General features: G+C 34.4%; 1 protein-coding gene across 1 annotated transcript in view; it reads left to right on the forward strand.

Annotated features, from left to right (window-relative positions):
- The window catches only part of PDE3B (phosphodiesterase 3B), a 136,275-nt gene that overhangs the window by 72,011 nt on the left and 39,923 nt on the right, over window positions 1-24,341 (forward strand). The window contains exons 2-5 of the mRNA XM_049780993.1: window positions 6,285-6,335; window positions 7,549-7,797; window positions 9,667-9,809; window positions 18,728-18,834. Coding sequence (XP_049636950.1) covers window positions 6,285-6,335; window positions 7,549-7,797; window positions 9,667-9,809; window positions 18,728-18,834 — 550 coding nt within the window. The remainder of the gene's footprint in view (window positions 1-6,284; window positions 6,336-7,548; window positions 7,798-9,666; window positions 9,810-18,727; window positions 18,835-24,341) is intronic.

Raw genomic sequence — 24,341 nt, forward strand, 5'->3', positions numbered from 1 at the left:
TCCAAAGAAAAGGGGAAGAGGAGAATGAAGTGGTAGACTAGAAATAACAAAACATTGGTGGAAGGTCTTGGGCACTTTGATGAAAATGCACTGTAGTTACTTAATACTATTGTAAATATGTTATCTTAATTAAAGCAATAACTTAAGAAATCATTAAAAAAGAATTCCAATTAAATATTTTTCTTCAAATCACTAAATTCTAGTTGTTAAAAATTATACACAAGGTTGAATAAAATAAATTTATGGCTTTCACTTTTATATATTTAATTACCTAATATATTCAAGTTATTTCTCAAAATGACTATTTTGTTTTTGTGTTTTGGCCATACCTGGTGATGCTCAGGGGTCACTCCTGGCTATGTGCTCAGAAATCGCTCCTGGTTTGGGGGACCAGATGGGACACCAGGGAATTGAACCACAGTTTGTCCTAGGCCAGTGCATGCAAGACAGATGCCTTATGGCTCGCGCCACTGCTCCAGCCCTGAGGACTATTTTTATTCACCATGAAAGTGATTGCAATTATGAATGAGCTAAAAATTAATTTCTAGCCAGCCTACCAAATAAATACAAATGAAAAAGCCATGATAATGAAATTAAGGATTACAGAGAGAATTTTAAAAGGGAGATGATCTTCAATACAGAATTCCACAATTGAGATATCTAAAAGTCACAAGTAAAAGAGTAAAGATTTTTTTTTTTTTTGGTTTTTGGGCCACACCTGGCATTGCTCAGGGGTTACTCCTGGCTGTCTGCTCAGAAATAGCTCCTGGCAGGCACGGGGGACCATATGGGACACCGGGATTCGAACCAACCACCTTTGGTCCTGGATCGGCTGCTTGCAAGGCAAACGCCGCTGTGCTATCTCTCCGGGCCCAAGAGTAAAGATTTTTTAAAATTTTTCAAAGTACTGCTAAAGCAGACTCTTCTGTTACCTCTCAGGAGCTTTTTGAGTAGGTTTCCTGGGAATGGTCTTAAATATATTACTGAAGTTTCTCAGAATGTAAATTAATGTTGCTCGTTATAAGCAAGTAGGCTATTTTCCATGATAGTTTCATTATCACCCTTAGGGAAGTTTTGAAGACATTTTCTCCCATAATTCCTCCCTCTTCTTCTATTAAATTTTAATGTTATAGATTTAAGTATCTGTTCAAATACAGTGGAGTTTGGAGAGGGCCACAACCCATCTTAAAATTTTTATTGGTTCTGTCTCAAACTCATTTAAAAAGTAATTTTATTTTAGGCTCAGTAGTTTACAATATTGTTAATGATAGGGTTTCTTAGATAAATTGTTCTAACACCACATCCTCCAACTAAGTGTCTGCTTCCCCCACCAGTCTTCCAGTGCTCTCTGACCCTATTACCCCCCATTCCCCACACTCTCAGAAAATTTTCAATTTCTCTTGCCTTTTAGCATTTGTTATTCTACTAGGTTTCTTCATCCTACATGAGATCATTCTTATGTCCCTCTCCTTCTGACTTCCTCAGCATGATACTCTAAATCCTTCTCTGTAACAGCAAATTATATGATTTGACTTTTTTAAAATAGGCAAGTATTTGAGACCTACAGAGGTAGTACATATGATTGCCAGAAGTGATCCCTGAGTACAGATCCTGGAGTAAGCCTTGAGCAACACTGGCTATAGCCCAAAACAAAAAGAAGGGAGGAAGGGAGGTAAAAAGGGGGGGGGGGGGGAGAGAAGGAAAGAGGGAAGGAGGAAAAGAAAGAAGGGAAGGAAGGAGGAAGGGGAGTATACTAAATGAAAGTATGCTTGTTGGGGCAGGAGTGGTGGTGCAAGCAGTAGTGCATTTGCCTTGCATACGCTAACCTAGGACAGACCACAGTTCGATCCTCGAGCATCCTATATGGTCCCCAAGCCAGGAGCGATTTCTGAGTGCACAGCCAGGAGTAACCCCTCAGCGTCACCAGGTGTGGCTCGAAAGCAAAAAATATATATGTATACATATATATGTTTTGTGTGTGTATATATATATATATATATATATGCTTGAATTAGCCAAAAGCTTTCTCTTAGACTAAAAATTGAAGCAATGAAGACTGTCATTATTGTTTAGTTATAATATGCAAAATATCATATGAACGAGATTGCAGATTCAGAATACTACCTAATTTTATTTATCTTGTAGGCTTTATTTAGTAACCCATTACATGGTGCTATCTTCATTCTTATCTGTCCTGTACTTTTATTGTTGAACTTGAAAACTTCAGTTAATTGGAGCAGAGATGTGACCCAGTAATCAGTGCATGCCTTGCATATTTAGGAACTGGGTTCACTCCTCAACACCACAGAGAAATAATAAAGAATGAAAGTAAACATCAGCTGTCATGATAAGAGGACAAATGGTGAATAGGCTACTTGACATCCTTAATCTCCAAGAAACTTTGACAGGCTCACATCAGGAGTTAAGTATAGCAACTGGGTCTGAAAAACCAATTGTTTAAAAATAGCATGGAAGGAAAATGAGTAAGGGATGGGGGGGGGGGAAATAAGAGTTGAGGCTTTGGTTATATTAGTGATATTGGAGAGTGATGTAATTATATATTCAAACCACAGACTCAACAACACTGAAAACATGAGATCTAAGCTGCAACCACCAAAATCTGTAATGTGCCTGTCAAGGTGGCAGGTAGGATAGAGTGGTGATGATTGAGTATGGGTATATTGGTGGTGGGAGTTGACTGTGTTGATGGGACTGGTATTGAAATATATGTTTAAAATTCAACTACCAGTACTTCGTAAACCATAGATTTTTAATTAAGAAAAAATTAAAATAAAACAAAAATAAAAATAAAGAATAACATAGAAAAGAAATTTTAAGTTATATTTATCTTAATATAGATATTCTTGGAAGTTATTAATATCTTAAACTTGTATCTGGTTAAGTACATCTTAAAAATATTAGCACCTCTCTTAGGGCCATGATAAATATGTAATACGCCTCTTAATATATACTAGGCCATAGCCACTTTGTGAGCATTGATTTATGAGTTTTTTAAGTATAATATATCTAGATTTTCTTTGGGAAAAGATTTTTTTTTTCTCTAGCAAGAGATGACCTGCTAGGACATTGACAACCAGATGGTGATAATGATCAAGCATTACTTTTTTTTCAATGATTATTAAGATTGGATATATTAAGATAAGGGTCAGAAAGTTATAATTCACTGGCAAAATCCTTCCAGCAGTTTCTGTTTCTCTTACTGATAGTTTAAAACAGGCAGCTGACAGGATTACACAAAACCCTAATCTGATCATCAGACTACTTAATGTCATTATTCCCCAATTATAGTCTTATCTAGTCTTCTATAGTCTCTTGGTTATGGCCACTTAAACTCAATGGCCTCAAAATGTTCTAATCAGAAAACATGGACATCCTGCAATTATGCTGTCCAGAATATATACACATATATATGTATATATATACTTAATATATATTAATTTGACACTAAGTGACAGAGATGTACATTCTAGCCTATTATTACAAATTGATTGCCTAGCAAATTCAAATTAAATGTTTGATCAGAGAGGGAAATTGTAGAATAAAATCTTTATTCCAACTCTTTGCTGAGACCTTTGTAGTAAAATAGGCTTATCATTGGGATCAATCTGGAGCTCCCACATGCAAAAGAATGATTTTTTTGAACCATACTGTTCTCATTTATTTACTTTTTATTAAATCACAATGAATTACAAAATTACAGAAAAGATATTTGTGTGACTGAGTTTCAGGTGTACATGGTATAAACAACAATCCTTGTACCCATATCCACTATCTTCCACCAATGTCCCTAAGTTTAACAGTGCCTTGAACCATCACCCCTGCCTTCCAGTTTCAGTTTTTTGTTGCCACTTATTGACGATATTGGGAGTTTTCTAAAGATCAAAGTTTGACTTTGATTTTCTTTTTATTACTTCAAATGCATATTTTCCTATAATACTAACTTGCCAAAATAAAATAAAAACTGAAATTCTCTTGTGGTTTTGTGAAAGGCACTAAACGGAACTTTGTGACAAGTTTTCTTCCAGACAAACCTAAATTTTAAATTCTGGACAGAAAGATACTCTTTTAATCCCTGCAGTGGTGATATTTTATTACTTTAGTTATTTAGTTAGTTTTGGTTTTTGGCGCTCAAGGATTACTCCTGGCTCTGAGCTCAAAAATCACAACTAGAGGATCCTGTGGGATGCTGAGGATTGAACTTGGCTCAGCTGCATGCAAGGCAAATGCCCTATCCATTGTGCTATCACTTGGGCCTCCTGATATTTTATGTTAAATAACAGGTAGAGCTAAGAATATCTTGGACTTTAACCTAAAGTTTGTGAAACAACAGCAAAAAAAGATTATGTAACAGAGAGACCTTATATGTTGTAGAATCTAAAATATTTACTATCCATCCCTTTCCAAACCTGTCAATATCAGATAAAATATTGATCCAATAATACAGTATATAACACTTCAAGATCTTTTGCTATCAGATTTAGACCAAGGATAAGAAACAACACATAGGGACCTGCATGCCTATGTTCACTGCAGCACTATTCACAAGAGTGAATTCACAAAATCTGGAAACAAACCATGTTTCCAAGAACAGATGAGTGGATAAAGAAACTGGTGCATATATACAACAGAGTGCTACTCAATTTTAAGCAAAAATAAGACCTTGAAATTTTCTGCCATGTGGATGTAGCTGGAGAGTATCATGCTGAATTAATCAACAGAAGAGGGAAATAAAATATGAAGTCATTCATTTTCTTATACATGGATGGATATAGAGTATTATGCTGAGTGAAATGAGTCAGAGGGAGAGGGATAGACATAGAATAATCACACTCATTTGTGGGATTTAGAAAAAAATATATGGTAATATACTTAAAGACAACAGAATTGAGGGCCAGAAGAAATGGTCCACGGGAAGAAGCTTGCTACAGAGTGGGAGAATTCAGTTAGGGAATTGAAGGGACCACTATGACAATAATAGTTGGAAATGATCACTCTGGCTGAGAACTGGGTGCTGATATACTTCTATAGTAACAATATTAGAAATTATAGTGTCAAAAGGGGCCGGAGAGATAGCACAGCCGTAGGGCATTTGCCTTAGACACAGAAGGACAGTGGTTCAAATCCCAGCATCCCATATGGTCCCCCGAGCCTGCCTGGAGTGATTTCAGAGTGTAGAGCCCCTGAGCGCTGCCGGGTATGACCCAAAAACCAAACTAAAACAAAACAGAAAAAAGAAATTATAGTGTCAAAGGAAAAAAAGAAGGAACAGAGAGAGAAAGAAAAAAAGAGAAGAAAAATGTCATAGAGGCATGCAGTAGGGTAGCGTGGGAAGGAAACTGGGGACACTGGTGTCAGGAAATGTGCACAAGTGAAGTAATGGGTGTTGGACAAACACAACTGTGTTGATAAACACAATTATGAACAATTTTGTAAGTGTATCTAATGGTGACTCAGCTAAAAAACGTTAAAAAAATAAACCATACAAAATCCAGTTAACAGGAACATACAGATAAAAAGCATTTATAGTTAGCTAATTTTCTCTTTGATCATGGTGTGCACTATTGGATGACTTGGAAAGGCAAAACAAAATTACCTGGGACTAAGTAACTATTCATAGCCTATGAAAAAGACAAAGGGGAAGGCAACATTAATTATCTACATATCAAAAGGGTTTCATTATTTATACTTATTAAAAATGTATTTAAAGTGCTTTTTGACAGATGAGCCTTAATGATAAATAGGGACATCCACTGGCAATGATTTAAGATGATAAATAGCACTTGAGAGGTAGATAAGTAGGCATGGCTGGCAATTTGTAATTTATCTTATATTTTTTATCATCAGAATGTAATTTTGGATGTTTATATTTTTTGTAATATCTTGAAGATTAAAACACCTTATTTTAGTGACGTGCTGAATATTTTATCTAGAGTTAGTTTTTATTCTTACTTTCCCAATTCTGCTAAAATATTAAGCTGTTCCAGGTAACTGAAGATATTTTATTTTGTCTTTATTGTATTTGATTATTTCTGATTTCTTTTTTTTTTTTTTTTGTGGTTTTTTTTTTGGGTCACACCCGGCAGTGCTCAGGGGTTATTCCTGGCTTCACGCTCAGAAATTGCTCCTGGCAGGCACGGGGGACCATATGGGACGCCAGGATTCGAACCGATGACCTCCTGCATGAAAGCAAGCACCTTACCTCCATGCTATCTCTCTGGCCCCTTATTTCTGATTTCTAATTAAGTGAACTTTTTTTTTTCCAGATGATTCTTTGGGATTGGGACTTAAAGCAGTGGTATAAACCTCACTATCAGGTAAATGTTATATATCCATAATATCTATAAACTTTTGACACTTAAAAGTTAAGCTAAGACTTCTGTACATAACTAGAATTTTGATTTATTTTAATGCATTTGTGATGGCTAGATATATAATAACTGTGGATAAGGTACTTGCCTTGCATGCAGCCAATCTGCATTTGATTCCTATCACTCTATATCATCCCCAGAGGCTTGCAGAAATGATCCCTGAGTGCAGTGCCAGGAATAAAATCTTGGCACCACTAGCTGTGGGCCAATAAGAAAAGTGTTTTAAAAACAAATTGGAAAAAGATATGAAATAAAATGAATTGGTTATATTTATAATGTGGCTAATAGTAATCTGGACTCAATACCAATTCATTATTAAGCTTGACTTTTTTTCATATTGTTGCCAATTAAACCACAGAGTAAGAACACATATGAGGGGGGATAAAGCCAATTGGCAAACTACTAGGGAAACAAAAATACCATTCTTTTCCCTGAACTTTTTGTTAAATTTTACAAACAGAAATACACAGCTCAAAGAAATCTTCATAAATTAAATATCCTACGTAACTTTGAAACCCATATCAAAAAAATGGACCAATGGCACTTTTCCAGAATCCTCACGTATGCCCCAATTATTACATATATTACTACTGCCATATTAGATAGGGCCAGGGAACCTTTTATGTTAAGGGCCATCAGGATAATGATAACATCATTCATGGACTATACAGTAAGGCAGGCAAATGGTCCATGGGTAGACATGGAGAATACGCATCTTTCACATCATGTTCCAGCACAATGCTGTGCTATTTCAGGAACTTCATATGGCTTGTAGATTGGACATTACCCACCTCTATCCCTGATAATAGCTTTGCCAATTTTGAACTTAATATTAATGAGCTCAGTGATGCTGAAACCTCTATCTATCTATCTATCTATCTATCTATCTATCTATCTATCTATCTATCTATCTATCTATCTATCTATCTATCTATCTATCTACTATATCCAATGGACTATACCTAATGGTACTTGGGGGGCCTCCAGTAACTCAAATATATTCAGAAGGTGAAATAAAAATCTAGGTCTGTCTGATGCATACTAAGCATGCACCGTAATGATAATGCACTATTTCTACCATGGTTTAAAGTAGGCTAAATTTCTCTTAACTTTAATGAAAATTTCTGTTAAATAATTTTTTCTTTTTTTTTTCCCCTAGAATTCTGGAAGTGGAAATGGAGTTGATCTTTCAGTGCTAAATGAGGCTCGCAACATGGTGTCAGATCTTCTCATTGATCCAAACCTTCCCCCTCAAATCATTTCTTCCCTACGGAGTATCAGCAGCTTGATGGGTGCTTTCTCAGGTTCCTGTAGGCCAAAGATTAATCCTCTCACACCATTTCCTGGATTTTACCCATGCTCTGAAATAGAAGACTCAGGCGACAAAGGAGATCGAAAAGTTCACAAGGTTAAAATACACTCACTAATCAGTCCGTTCAATTTATCACATTAGCGCTATTTCCAAATTTAAAACTGCTCTTTTTAATATGAAGGAAAAATAAATTTTTAGAGGATCTATTTCTAGTACAATATATTGAACTTCAGGGGCAATTATATACCAAGTAGCTTTAAAGAGGATTTCAGTTTTATTGTGAATAACAGTGCTAGAGAGCAATTATTACAGTTTAAATAGCATATTTTTTATTATTACTTTCAAGAAGTAGAGAGCAAATTAAATTCCAGTCTATACAATAATAAGTTAAATCATGTCTTTAGTCTAGTTTATTCATTAGCATGTCGAAATTGTTAAGAATGGGAATGATAGTAGAGCGAGTAAGGCATTTTACCTTGCTTGCAGGTTTGATCCCAGCATCCCATATGATCTCCTGAGCCTGCAGGAATGATACCTGAGTACAGAGTCAGGAGTAAGCCTTGAGCACAGCTAGGTATGGGCCCAAAGTAAAAATAAAAAGAAATATAAGAATTGTTCTCATAAAATCAAAATGAAATGATCATTTATAATCATTATATGATTCACACTATTAATTTTCACTTTAAAATTATTAGATTCTTTTCCCTTTTTCTTATTGGAGATGAGTAACTCAATAGTTGTTTTCATATCATTAGTTATACAATTAATTTCTCTTTAATCATTTTAAAAATTATATATATTCCAAAGTTCTTAGACTTATCTTATTCAACTATATCAGTACCAGAACCAAATTTTAATATTACTGCTTTATTAGAAACATTTTAGAATTATATTTTAATTTGTTCTGCAGGTAAAGAAAGAAAATTAAATCAGTCAGCTAATTTTCCTCATTTTCATACTGTATATAGAACTTAGAAAAAGTTAAGCATTTTTTTTTAAGTCTGAGGCCATGAACTAAAAAGATGTTTGAAACTCTTTTTTGAGTATGACCTTACTGTTGCCCTGGGTAATTTATAATCTCTGAGGTCTTGTCATCGATTCAAACTACCCCCTTACCCCAAATCATTTCTTCCCCTAGAAAGTATATGTAGCTTGATGGTTGCTTTCAAGTCCTAATGCTGCTCATTTAAACGGTACATTAAATTGCACCTATATTAGCCAAAAACTACAAAAAGTGCTCCTCACCTAATTAACTATGGTATATGAGGGCTAGAGAGATAGTGCAAGTAAGGAATTTGTCTTGTTGACCTCTCAAGAGTGATCCTTCATCAGAGCTAGGAGGCCCGTAGCACAGCTACATGTGAACCAAAAACAATAATAATGACAGAAAAAAAAAGAAAAGAAAAATATCAAATCCCATGGTAGTTATATTGTTTGATAATACACATTAAGTGAGTTAACATAAGCTTCAAATAGATATCAGTAAATTTGAGTTATTTTTCACTTGTTGCTCTTTGTATTGTAGTTTGCATTGATATTTGATGTTTAGAATAGTAATTTTGAAAATAGCAATTAAAATCTTAGTCACAGAAATTATCTGGATATAATTTTATTACTATGTTTATTGTGTAGAAAAGTGTACTGATATGTTTCATAAACATTTTATTAATAAACAGTGTCTAAATGTTTTATTTTCTAAACATTCTGGTTAATCAGGCTCATCCTTTGATACTGAAATCTCTCAGAGAATTAAGAAGAAATTAACTCTTATTTATTTTCTTTGTGTTCTTTAAGCTTCCTATGAAATTCTACTATCTAACTTGTCTCTTCTTTTGGGAAATATAAAATACTGATGTTATTTCAGAAAATGTACAATAACATTGATTGGAAAGTTTGTAAGAGAAAGGGAGATGGTTACTGCATATAAAAAGTCACAAATCTAACCACTATACAATTACTCAACAGGGTCTAAACAGTAGGAATAGTTTATCAACTCCACAGTTGAGGAGGAGCTCAGGAACTTCAAGTCTGCCACTGTTTGAGCAGTCTTCTTCAAAATGGGAACGAAATAATGGCAAAAAGCCTCACCAAGAATTTGGCATTTCAAGGTAATCCCCAGAAACTTTTAAAGAAATAAGAATTTAACTAATGGATCTATTTTGCATCTCTGAATAAACTTTGAAATGATTCTTAAAAACAGAAAGGAATAGAGGAACTAATTTAATAGCAGCTTAAAAAACATTTTCTCTCCCACAATAGGTAAAATGAGTACAAAACAAGTTGGGAACTTAAATATAAATTGGAAAGGGAGTTTAAAGAAACTAGGATCGGGGCCAGAACTATGGAACAGTGGCCAAAACATTTGCGTTGCATGTAGCCAACTCCAGTTTCATCTCCAGCATCCATATTGATTCCTTAAGCCCACCATGAGTAATTCCCTGAACAGAGACAGGACTAAGCCCCTGAGCACTGCTGGGTGTGTGCACTCATCCCCTTCCCCAAAGAAACTAGGATTAAATTAGGTCCTATTGCTGGGAGACTTTTAAATTGCAGAGGTGTCAATTAGAATTAGCTGCAATTGATATATGCATGGATACATACATATATGCAATGGATACATACATACAATACAATGGATATCATGCATAGGTAGGTTAACAGAGAGTCTGTTGGTAAAAATTAGTCTGGTCTTATCTCAGATATTAGACATAAGGTTCAGGACTCTTCATGTTGAAGGACTAAGAATTTTAGATATTCTAGTCTTTTGGATTACTTGGGACTAAACAGTACTTACTTTTACAAATGAAAAGGGAGGTGGTGAATACAGGAACTAAAATTTTCTGAATGTAAATATACAAAAATTACCCTGATAACAAAGGATTCAAAATTTTGCCCTTCAGAGTGTTTAAGTATTAGACCTTGTACAGAGCCTATTTAGTCAATTATCTATGATAATACAATAGAGACTAATGCATATTTCATAGTTAACCACTATTACTACGCTGTTGTATTTTGGTTAGCTTGAAAAGTATAGTTGCACATCTGAAGCAGTAGATGGCAGAATTGGATCACAGTTGTTCATCTGGTAAAATTTTATGTTGACACATATGAAACATCCAGTCATTGTGATTAATTTGATTTTTTTTAAATGCATCTGAGTATATAAGTCCTTTTTATTTGGAAAAAATTAGATAAAATAAATTATACAATGACTTTAAATATAAAGGAAAATGAGCCTAGGTTCATAGCTTGCCCAGAACAGTATCTTTTCTTTTGCTATTTATTAAATGGAAGCTATAAAATAGAGAAAAATGAATGATGTTAGAAATGAAAAATATAGCTATCTATTAGCCATAGGAAACATCACCTTGAGAATACAGTTGGATTTACAAAATTATGAAATGCTTGTGTTTTCTTTAAATATTCTGTTCTATGAAGTCAAAGGAATGTATTTACAATTAAAGAAACATCTGACACTTTGAATTAAGTTCAGTTTTATCCTGCCGTTGGAGATTAATATTTGAATAGAAATATGGTATGTTCCAAAGAAAACTGTCTTTAATTCTGAGAAGTATTAATGCAAAGGTAAAAGAAGGCAGATCTAATATATTTCATTTTCATTAGAACAAAACCATATTAGAGGGAAGGAAAAATAATAAGTCACATAATTGATTGGATATATAACTGGTGAAGTGCATGCTTTGCATATCTGAGGTAAAATGTTTTAATATTTAGATACCTGGCACCAAAATTTAAAAATAACAATGAGACAGCCAAAAAGTGTATGTGACTTAAAAATAAAAAAAAAAATAAAGTGATTGTTATTACGGGAATTGTTTAAAAAAAATTATCCAAACCAGCAGTACTGAGGGCTATGTTAGGGGGATGAGTGTTTCCAGAGATCAAACCTCTCTTAACAAGTGTCTTAACCCCTGTACTAGCTAGTGCTCCAGTGCAGTAATTATTGTTATATAAATACGATGTTAAAGAGCTGGATAAGGAATTTTTCTGGGTGCAAAAACTGTAGCTTCTCAGAGCTAAATTTCCATGTGCTCTGAATTCAGAAAAAAATAGGAATATATGAAACACAACTACAGTTCCTTCTGAAATACAAGACTTTAGATCAGTTCTGTACAAAAGGCATTTCAGTAATAGTGTGACTATTTCATAGCTATACTGTCTGATGTTGTAGTCACTACTTATCTGTGCCTAATGATCACAAGAAATATGTGTATCCTTACTCTGACTAAGGAGCTGAATTTAAATTTAAAATGCCATGTGACTTTCGGGACATATTTGAATATTTCCTAACTATCTTTGACTGCAGAGCTATTGTACTTAAGTATACAATGTTCTTTGTTGAGAAACTTTTAGGTTTTACTAGTATAAGATGAAAAGATCTGTGATTCTAGAATCATTAGACATTCATCTTCAGTAAATTACTTAAGAAATGATGTCACATGGTCTAGATTTTGAGCCTTTATTTGAAAGCAAACTGTTCATTGTATTCTGATCAGACTCTTTCTGTTTTTAAATCTGACCCCATGATTTCAGAACCATTCTAATGTTGAACTGCACTTTCCTTGAACTAATCTGAAACCAAATTTCTTATATCACCAGTTGTTTTTTCATCTATTTGTTATTCTTGTTTCCTGGCAGTAACTTGTTAAGTGGTGGCTTAGAAAATTGATTCATCCAGAAAACTTAATTTTGCATCTTGTTACTTTGTTCAGCAGATGAATTATTTCTGAATTTAATCTTTCTCTATTCCCTCCTACTTTTCTTGCATCATTTAATGCTTTGTTTATTTGTTTGTTTTTGGGTCACACCCGGCAGCACTCGGGTTACTCCTGGCAGGCATGAGGGATCATCTGGCATTACAGGATTCAAACCACCATCCTTCTGCATGCAAGGCAAATACCCTACCTCCATGCTATCTCTGTGGCCCCATCATTTCATGCTTTTATGACTCCTTACCTAGGTTAATATCTGAACTCTTATTTGTATTTTCCATCTAATATCCTGTTCTACCCTCTACATTCCAACATGCAATTTTAATTTTAATTTATTTTTGGTTTGGAATATTGCCACATCTGGCAATATTCAGGGATTAATCCTGGCTCTGTACTCAGGATTCACTTCTGATGGTGCTCAGAGACCATAGAGGATATCAGGGATTGAATCTTACCTGCCTTATCCACTATAGTATTTATACATACACACACCCTGCAATATTTAAACAAAACTTTGATTTTTATGGCTTTTCTAGTCATTGTGAATCCTGTACAAATGCTTAAGTTCCTAGGCTAGGAGTCAAAATCCAATTATTCCCTTATGATGAATAGCAAGCATCCTTACTTAGAAAAATCAAATGAATGATTAGGAGTGAATAATTTTACGAAGTATGAGAGTAGAAAAGCTCTCGAGGTGAAAACAAATGACATTTAACATGTATTAGACTGTTTTTGATACTTCCTGATATGGTTCTTGAAATTATTATTTTGTTGTTTCTGGGCCACACCCAGTGGCACTTGGGTTACTCCTGGCTCTGCACTCCTGGCAGGCTCGGGGACAGTATGAGATAGTGGGGATTGAACCCGGGTTGATCCCAGGTTAGCCACGTGCAAGGCAAACACCCTATCCACTGTGCTGTCACTCTAGCCCCTGAAATTAATGTTTTTTTGTTTTTGGGTCACACCCAATGTGCTCAGGAGTTACTCCTGAGGGCTCTGTACTCAGAAATTGCTTCTGGCAGGCTCAGGGGACCAGATGGGATTCTGGGATTCAAACCACCGTCTCCAGGGTTGGCCATATGTAAGGCAAACACCCTACTGCTGTGCTATCTCTCCAGCCCTGAAATGAATATTTTTAATAATAATTTATTTGTGCACCAGGGTTAAAAAATTGTTTGTACTTGAGTTTCAATCAAAGAATGTGTATCAAATTTATATTTAAGAAATATTTTTACTGAGTTTCATATTATAGTTCATATACATCATTATAAATTAACATCTGCATATGCTAACAAAAACTTTTTTGAACATTAGAATATAGCGTCTAGTAGAAGAAGCTTTTTCCTCTTATTTTTTGATAGCATGGTGTTGTACAATGGCTTCCTTATTATTGATTTTACTATACTGCTATTTCACCATTTCCACCACTAGAGTGAGTGACTCTCCACCAATGTCCCACTGTTTCTTCTCCCCTGTGTGAAGTTTCTTTAAGATAGAGAAGAACTGAATCTTTTTCACTCAAGATGAGAAATACAATTAGATACTAAGATGGTGGCCAAATTTGGTAATTCAGAGTCCGAGAGGCAATTTAAGGGAAAAAAAATTGAATTAAATCTAACTTTAAAAAAATGGGGTTCTTAGTAAGGGCTGTAGGAAATGACTTCTAACAGCTGAGGTACTCACAGTAGCATTAGAAATAGAGCATGATCATATTTCTTTCTGCTTCATCTTTGTCCGAGCTTTTTACCTACTTGTACCATTAAATATTCTTTAGTAGTTTGTTATGCATCTACTGGTACATATGCAGAACATTGGTATGTCAGTCCTAATTGTGTACAACTTAACAGATCTATATGCTACCTATTAATTATTCTTTTAATTGGTAAAGCCAAATAATATACTTCCATAATATTAACAAGAAGAAACCAATTTGTTTTTGTTTGGGGGCTACACCCAGAAATGCTCAGGACTTACTCATGCCAGGCTCAGATTGATGGGATGTTGGGGTTTGTATGTAGGCCTACCATGTGCAAGAAAAATGCTCTACATATTGTACCATTGCTCTGATCCCAAGAAACCACATTTTCTATTAAAGCCAAACTTTTCTTGGATATATTCAATTAAAAATTTTAGAACTATATCTAGAGCAGAAGTATTAATTAAAAAATGAAAACTATAGTTCAAACTGGATGTAACATATAAGAAAAAGTGAATGTTAGAATGTCCTAATAGGATTACTACATTTATAGTTTTACATGTACTCTTTAAATATTTTAGTATTACATTTACCTTTTTAATGTATACATGTATAGCTCTTGTATTTACACATATTTCCCTGTATATAAAATGTTTCTTCTAGTTCACATGTTTATTAAAGAAATGCTTATCAAAGAGGGTAATCTGATGATGAATTGGTTATGTAAACATTCAGTCTCTATTGCCAGACAACCAAATGTCCACTATCATTTGAGAAAACATTCCTATGTTCTCAAATATCAGAATATATGTTAGAATGGATCTGAAGCAAACCCAGGAGTGGAGTTCTGGAAGGATAGCAGTTTTTTTTGCTGCATGTGAACCTCACTTGATTGGGCTCTCAGGATAGTGCTCTGGTATCTGTTCCAGTGGTGCATGGGATTTCATCAAGTGCGAGATTAAGCACAGGGCTCTGGCATGTACATAAGTTCTTTGAGCTATCTCTCTGTTCTGGAAGGATAGCCTTTTATGGAAGTCTATTCTGTTTTCCTCTCAAAATTGTTTAGATAAGGCAAATATCTTTAGTTCTTGTTTATATAAGAATATTTTTATCCCTCCCTCAAATCTGAATGACAGCCTAGTGAAGGAAAGGACTCTAGGTTGAAGGTTTTCTTAATTCAGTACTTTAAATATTTTATTCCATTCTCTTATTTTCTATAGTTTCATGTGCGAGATCTTTTATGAATTGTTGTTTCCCTTATCATTTAGGTTTTCCATTTCTCTTACAGTTTTAAGTAATTTCCCCCTTTCTTTGTTTCCTGCCATTTTGATTACATTGTGTCATGGTGCTGTTCTGCTGAATCTATTTTGTCTAGCACTCTATGAGTCTCCTGGATCTGTCACAAGTCTCCCTCCTCAGTTTAGGGAAGGTCTTAGTTATTTCTCTTCCCCTTTCTCTTTTCCTTTCTTCTGATATTCCAGTGCACAGATCATTCCTCTTGTTATTGTCTATTAAAGATTTTAAAATTTCTTTATAGCTCCATTTTTTATAGCTCCATTCACTTACCACTTCTCTTTTGATGATTTCATCTTCTACTTTGTCTTCAGAATACAGTTTTGATTTTCTGTTGTTATGACTTGCTACTATATTCGATAGTTTTTTCACTTCTACTTGAGTTATTTTGTCTTAAGGCCATACCTGATGGTGCTCAGTGCATACTCCTGGCTCTGCATTCAAAGATCATTCCAGGTGGGATCAGGTGGGAGGAGGCTAAATTGGGTGTGAGGGATAGAATGTGGGTCAGTTGTGTGCAAGGCAAATGCCTTACCCATTGTACTATCTTATCTCTCTGGCTCTGAATGAGTTCTTTTAATGTCTTGCATACATTTTTCTTCAAGATAAATAAACATTGCATTTAATGTTTTTCTCATTTTAGTTACCACTGAGAAGACTGTTTTATGAGGTTATTCTCAAGCAATGATGAGAGTTTTCATAAACTTGAGTCACTGAGACTTCTGTCCCTATTTGCTAAAGCTGATGAATTCTTTTGTTTTTCATTATTCCTAATGTTTCCTGTGTCCTATGTGTGGAACTTTAAATTCCAGTTGGTGTGAACATGCCGTCCACTCTATCTGGTTTCTGTTTATGTCTCTGTTGATTTCTACCCATTGCCACTGCCATATGACAAAGCTCTGACAGTGAAGGATTTGGTTCCGAATGGGTGGAGAGAGATCACAAATTCTATCGGTTAGGAGCTTAGCAGAGCCAAGACTCTAGAGTGAGACCCCGTGGATTCAGAGCAGGAGGATTTAAGTGTGTTATGTAGGTGAAAAACAACTTTGTCCCATATTTTGCGGTGTTAATATGGGTCTGCTGAGAGGGCTGGTATCAGTCAGGAAGGGTGGCTTTCAAGCAGAAGGAAATCTGCCCTGTCTGCTTTAACATATAAAACATTAAATCATTTTTTGCATTATCTGGAGAAACAGTACAGACCTTATCATACCTTGTTAAGAGGAATTCATAGAAAATAAAAACAATAATAACAAAAAAGAGTTATTCTTAGGCCAGAGTTATAGTTCAGTGGGTAGAGTGCTACCCTTGCACAAAGTCAACCCAGGTTCGATGGTGCTTAGGGAAACATATGGTAGCTGGAATTAAATCAGCATACATACGTAAAGCATATTTCCAGCCATTATATATTTTAGAGACCCATTTCTGAATGTCTTTAAAGACTTTCACTTTCAAGTCATTTCTTTTTTAAAACTTTTTTTAAATTGAGTTTTCATGAGATAGTTACAAACTTGTTCATGATTGAGTTTTAGTCATACAATGTTCAACACCCATTCCTTCACCAGTGTATATTTCCTGCCACCAATGTCCCTAGTTTCCCTCCTGCCCTGAGGTCACTTCTTAAGAATAATTAATACCCTAAAGTTTGTCTCTGTTGTTTTTCCAAGAAAAGTTAAATTTCACTTTTAAATTTCCTTAATTCTTTTTGTCTCTTATGACAATTTTTATTTACTGAGGACGGCTTGATTCTTGTGTTTGGCATTACATTAAAATGGATCACTGAGGGGCCGGAGCTGTGGCGCAAGTAGTAAGGCATCTGCCTTGCCTGTGCTAGGCTAGGACAGATAGTGGTTCAATCCCCGGCACCCCATAAGATCCCCCAAACCAAGAGCGATTTCTGAGCACATAGCCAGGAGTAACCCCCGAGCGTCACCGGTGTGGCCCAAAAATTAAAAAAAAAAGATCATTGAAGATAAATACATGTGTAGCAAATACCCGGAAATGATATGTTATTCACATTAGGCCTGTTCTGAAAAAGAAATCTATCACTGTTTTCAGTATTAATCAGAAAGAAGACTTTGATAACTCTACAGTTTTCTCTTTGGATACTGAACTGCTGATCTTTTGCTTCCACAGTCTCCTAGTTCCATACATAGATGATCAATACTCAAATATAAAGAATTACTGAGCATTACTAGATTCTGTGTTTAATGTATAATATTATCTGTATATGGGCTCCTTTTGCTAGTCAACAAATCATTACTACTGTCCTAACAAAAAACATGGAACCTAAAGACTAGAAATGTTATTTTATAAGTCTTTTGTTCTATTCTAAATGACACTTTTTATAGATGAAAATATCACACAAAAACTCACAATTGCTTCTGTAGACACAGCATTAACTTGAGAATTAAGATAAATTGGAATTTTAGTCTGGAGAGATAGTACAGTAAGTAGGGTACTTTAATTGCACATATCTGATCTGAGTTTAGTTGCTGGTATCCCATATGGTTCTTTGAGCAGTGCCAAGAGTGATTCCTGAGTACAAAGCCAGGAGTAATGAATGCCTGGTATGGCCCAAAATTAAAAACACACACACACACAACAAAAAGATGAATTGGAATTTCAATTCTGTCACTATAAATTTTCTTAACCCCTTGAAACCTTAGGTCTTTTTTTCTGTACAATATGAACAACAATTGTTGCACATATGGCTAACATGATAAATTATATAGAGTATTTAAGATTATTGATGAACCAGTTCTGCTATTGTTTAAATTGTTAATGTCAATAAGTTTTACTCAAATAGTCATCAACTGCTTTTATGTTTTCATTGTATAATACTTTGTTCATCTCTGTTATGGAGATAGAGAACACATTTGATTTCTAGAAAGGGGTGTGGGTTGAAGAGGTAGTACAGGAAGAAGGGCACTTGCCTTGCAAGCAGCTGATCTGGGTTTGACCCCTGGAACCACAAGTGAGTGCAGATCCATGAGTAACCCTGTGCACTTTTGGGTGTTGCCCCCAAAATATTTAAATAAAAATAAACTGGTACAGATAAAAAAAATCTGTTCTTTAGAAAAGTAAAAATAAGAACTTAAAACTTTTAAATATATAATCTTAAATTGCTTTTTATGTATCACTATTTGGTTTTTTACAGAGTGTTCTGACTCCTGCTTTTAGATAAATGTTTAAACTCTGAATGCAGAAGCAGATATTTGCTAATTTAAGGACCGTGAAAGACAAAAAAAGAAAAAAAAGAAGTTTCCCATGGTTTTAAAATGTTCATGTTATTTTTTTCTTTTAGTCAAGGATGCTATGTAAATGGACCTCTAAGTTCAAGTCTGATGACAATCCCAAAGCAAAGGTCATCTTCTATATCTCTATCTCACCACATAGGTCTAAGAAGAGCTGGTAAGAAATCATTCTTTGTGATTTAAATGTGGGAAATGTATAGGTAGTTCAGATTTTTGTCTTTACAACTTAGAGCTAATTTAAATATCATTTGATGTGAAGTTAAATTGATTAAGAAATTTGTGTTAACTATGAGTTGATTAATTGTGAATTGAACTGGTAAATATCTTGAACATCTTCATGCAACCTGTACTTTGTTAGCCACTACAGACTCAGAGGTAAATGTATTTAACTAACATGAACAGATATATAGATTCATATACAAAACCATGAAAATATCCTTAGAAGAGATTGTTACCTTATCTTTAATAAGTTAATGATTATAGAGAAAAACTTTTATGAGTGTAGGAAAGAACCCAGATTATTTACTAGTAAAAAGTCATTGTAACAGAATTTTCTTTAAAAGACACTTAAAACTTTTATGATGAAAATATTGGTTCAACACATTAAGAGTAGAAAACCATCAGTATTTTGCATTTAAATGTCTGCTTTCTGATATTAAACTGTGACAATGAAATATTGTCACAAAATCCAACTGAATACAATATTTTACATACAATTTAAAAACTAAAAAATATAAAATTAAAAATAAGAGCTTTGAACTACCCCAAACAAAAATCATATGGTTGGGCCAGAGAAAAAGATGGTGCACTTGTCTTGCTGTGGTGACCACAGTCCTGGTTCAAATCTCCTTCATATCAAGCAGTCCTTTGAGCACTGCCAAGGATATTTGAGGAGAAAGGCAAGAATAGCCCATGAGCACTGTCAGATATTCCCCATCATCTCAAAAATAATATGGTGGGGCTGGAACGATGCATGTGGCTGACCCAGGATGGACTGCAGTTTGATCTCCCCGGTGTCCCATATGGTCCCCCAACCCAAGAGTGAGTTTTGAACGCATAGCCAGGAGTAGCCCCTGAGCGTCACTAGGTGTAGTCCCAAAATAAAAAATACCTTGTTGTGGTCATCACTGTTTCAATCTTTTATAACACATATGATCTTCCAAGCACAACCAAAGGTCATCCCTGAGCACAGTGGTAGGAGTAAACCTTGAGCATTGCTGAGTGTTGTTCCAAAACAAAATAGATAAAAAAAAAGAATATTGGAAGATCCTAATAGATAAAATAGTGTGTAAGATAGGCAATTTAAATAGTTGGAAAATCTGAAGAAAAAAAGGAAACAAATGCTAATGATCAACAAGCATTGTAGCAAAGAATGATATGACTAATTAGAGGCTGAAATGCACATAGATAAGGAAAGAATCTGACCTAAATAGAGGGTATGTCAACAGGATTTCTCAAAATAAAAACCAACGAACAAAGACTGAAGAAAACAGAATAGAATATTCCATTGTTATGGAACAATTATAAGAAGGTAAACAGCACATTGGGAATAAATAAAAGAAAAAAGAAAGAAAAATGGAAAAATATCTGAAACAATAATGATGGAGAATTTTCTAACTTCAGGTCAGACACCAAATCAAACATTTAGGAAACTCTTAACATTAAACAGGTTAAGTGTCATAGAATAATCTACTAAAAGCACATTCACCAAGAATGTACTTTAAAACCTATAATGAGGTAAAAGTATTTTTTCATAAAACTAGAACTGATTAGGGGGCCGGAAAGATAGCTAGGAGGTGGGGCATTTGCCTTGCATGCAGAAGAATGGTGGTTCGAATCCTGGCATCCCATATGGTCCCCCAAGCCTGCCAGGAGCAATTTCTGAGCATAGAGCCAGGAGAAACCCCCGAGTGCTGCCAGATGTGACCCCCCAAAACCCCCCCATAAAAGCAAACAAAAATAACCCCAAAAGCTGATTAAATTTATTGTTATATAAAAATTAGTTAATTAGTAGTAGATTTCCATTACAATGAGTTTGTAAAGGAAGTGATTTTGGAACTACAGAATGAAAGAAAAAACATTGAAAAGCCTAAATCAGTGGATGAACATGAAGAATATGAATTATTAATAAATTATTAATGAATTTCCTTATAGCATGATTAATTTATATAGATAAAAGAAAAATTTGGACTCTAAGACCATTTAGTGGTTACCAGAGAGGAAGAGAAAGGGTTGGTAAATCAGGACAAAGGGGAAAATAGTGAAGGACAGTACTGGACTTCTGTGTATGTTCATCTTCATATGCATTCCTGAAGCTTACATAATGTTATATTGCAATTGTTACTTCCAGAAAAATAAGGAAGTGTGGGAAGAAGTGAAATTCATGGCAAAAATAAAGGATGAAAAAGTGTATTGGATCTAAACTGGTAACGCCCTAGCAATGATTGTAAAATAATACAAAATTCTAACTTAAGAAAAATTAGTACTTCAAAGATACATATAATATCCAAGGAATAAAATAGCGTTATAGAAAGTTATTTAACAGAAAAAGTTAATATAGAAGGTAAAATGACCTGATATAAGATAGTGAATAACTCAAAAGAGTCAAGAATAGATTAATTAAAAAAAAACAGAATGAATAAGAGCATCAAGATGGTACTTAATACATTAAATGTGAGAAGGCAATTATCTGACTACAGTCATTACAGTATATTATACAAAATGTAGTGTCTATTAAATAATTGTCAATACAGAAATTTTCAGACAAGGGCCAAGATTTAGTATACTGCTCAGGGAACAACCCGAGCACTGGTAAGTGCAACTCTAGAGGGCCCCCATCACCACAGGGCTGGCCCATATAATCTTGGCACCATAGGGCCCATGCAGCAGAGCATCCTCAAGCCATTGCTTAGAACTAATGGTCAGCCAAGAAGTTTGGGAGCCCACCAAACTTCTGGCACCACTTGGCCCCAAAGCAAAAACTGCCAGACAGACAAGACTCAAGTAAATATATTTTACAGGGTGTATTCTCACTTCATACATCAGAAACCAGAAGTTTAATCTCAGAATTTATTATAAAATGAACTAAATATGTATGTATATTAACTTACCACTCTTAACTAGTAGAATAAGTAGAGCAAAAATATTAGTATAAATACAAGGAAGCTTTAAACACTTACCACAGCCATTGCAAGACTCATAATTTTCCTAAAGTCATGTAAGATTTATTGTAATCTACCCCTTATTGGAAGATAAACCAAGTTTTAATAAATTCAAAGGAATAAAATCATATTAGAGATCACCCCTGAAATTGTAAGAAATTTCAATGAAATTACTCCAATATTAAAACAACAAAAATTGAGGCAAAACCAACTTAACTATTTAAAATTTCTGGAAATTAACAAAAGAGATATAAAAGCCATTTTATACCAGAGAAACCAATGGGCCAAACTCAGTAAAACAGCAGCTTTTGTTATGCTTCACTTTTAGGGCAGTTCCTTTCCTATTTCTTTGCTCAATTCAGCGTGCAAAGCAAAGAAAGTGGCTTTGCAGCCATAAGAAGTCTGACCTCATGGAATTCCATTAAAAGCTGTATACTGAAAATACAGAAAATATTTTCTTCAGACTTAGAGCTCCTCCTTGGGAAAAGAAAACTCTTCCCAGGGTGATGTGGGTATTTAATTTGACTCAGAACCCAGGTCTCCAAAACACACACAAACAAAACAAAACAAAAAATCCAAATTCTATGCCAGTCAAAATTGTGACTTAAGCAGGCAAAAGCTGACTGAGAGTTTAAAAGGAAATCCTGAATACTGAATGACCTCAGGAACTTTGGAAATATCTGACATTTCCTGGGGAGCTCCTTAACTTTTTTTTTTTTTTAACTGTGGCCTCCTTTCTGTACTGTGGCTTCTCATTTATACTTTTTTCACCTGGCTCCTTGGAATATGTTGTGAGTCCATAAGGCCCCCAGTTGAGAAACATTGTACTAGACTAAGCACATGTACAAGGCTGTGTTCAGGCCTAGAAAAGATCTGGGAAAGACTAAGGCCCTGTTTACTCCTCTCTGGATGACCTTTTACTCAAGACCTTCCTGTACAAGCAGGAAGTGAAAGCTAAAGCTGTCTTGCAAACTGTCAGACATTAGAAGGTATATCTTTTAAAATTCCTATTTATAAGACTTATCAGTAAGACATTTACAAAACTCTTGATTCACTGTTGTTTGAGTACTAACTTGCTATGGAGACAGAGAAATAGGGTAGGGCACTTACCTTGCATGCAGTCTGAGTTTGATCCCCAGTATGATCCTCCAAGCACATAGCACTACCAGGAGTAACTTCTGAGTGCAGAACTAGGAGTAACCCCTGCCAAATGGGTGTCCCAAAAACTAAATAAAACAAAGCAAAAATTGGTTTATAAAAAATCAAATATAAATAGTTTTTGAAGAAATTAAAACTAATGATTCAATCAAAAGCAGAATGTACATATTTATTTCAGAAAAGTCACTAAAAACAAGGAAAAAAGTCAAATATATAACATAAACTTTGGGGTTGGCAAGGATCTTATTTTAAAATTGTTAATAGATAAAACTTATAAAACCCGTTTTTAACCAAAAATTAAGAAAAATACCAGAAAATAATAATTTTTCTGTAACAAAGAAAGGTAGTCAATAAAATATTTTTCTACAGAGGTTAAGATTTGGACTTTGAAAATGAATTCAAATCTATTATTTAAATATATTTAAAGGATTAGATGAAACCATAGTTGGAAATATTTGAGTATGACATTCAGCTCTATGTTAGCTGCATGATTTACACAGACAAGGCCCTGGGTTTAATCCCTAACACACACACAGACACACACACACAAATACACAGAAAAGAGAATAGAAGGAACTAGAAATTATGATAATACTATTATAAAATATCAGTTAGGGACAGTTCAGTAAAAAGAAAACTATAAAACTATTTTCAGTGACATGATTACATATTTGTAGTAGCCCAAGAAACTTATTTAAACATATACATTAGTGTGGTAGGCTATAAGTTCTATATACTAAAACTGTATTTCTGTATAATAACTATGAATAATGAAACACTGGAACTAGGAAATATTCCATCAAGAATAATATACATAAACACATTTATTAGTGTGGTAGGCTATAAGTTCTGCATACTAAAACTGCATTTCAGTATAACTATGAATAATGAAACACTGAAACTAGAAATATTCCATCAAGAAGAATATAATAGGAATAATTTAGCAAAACAGCACATAATTAATACAACTTAATTGAAAAGATTAAAAAACAAGTAAAATGAAGTACAATATCTATGCTCATGATTGAGAATGCATGTGGAAATCCAGAGTGCCAGAACCAGTAAATAATCTTCAATCCAAATATAAAGAATATACATACTTACCACTTGTAAAATGTATTGTCTACTACAATAATCAAGATAGTACGGTAGTAAGGTATACAAATACTGGCATAAGGTTATTCCAAGTCAATTGGATTAGACTTGACAGTTCAGAAATAAAACTTTACATAGAATGATTTTCAATGAGGATGCCAAGATCATTCATTGAGGGAAGAAATTTAATTTCTTTTTTTGTAGTGAAATAGTTCAATTTAGGAAATATGAGAGGATAATCTGATAAAGG

This window comes from Suncus etruscus, chromosome 9 (genome assembly GCF_024139225.1).
Source record: "Suncus etruscus isolate mSunEtr1 chromosome 9, mSunEtr1.pri.cur, whole genome shotgun sequence".
Taxonomy (NCBI): Eukaryota; Metazoa; Chordata; class Mammalia; order Eulipotyphla; family Soricidae; genus Suncus; species Suncus etruscus.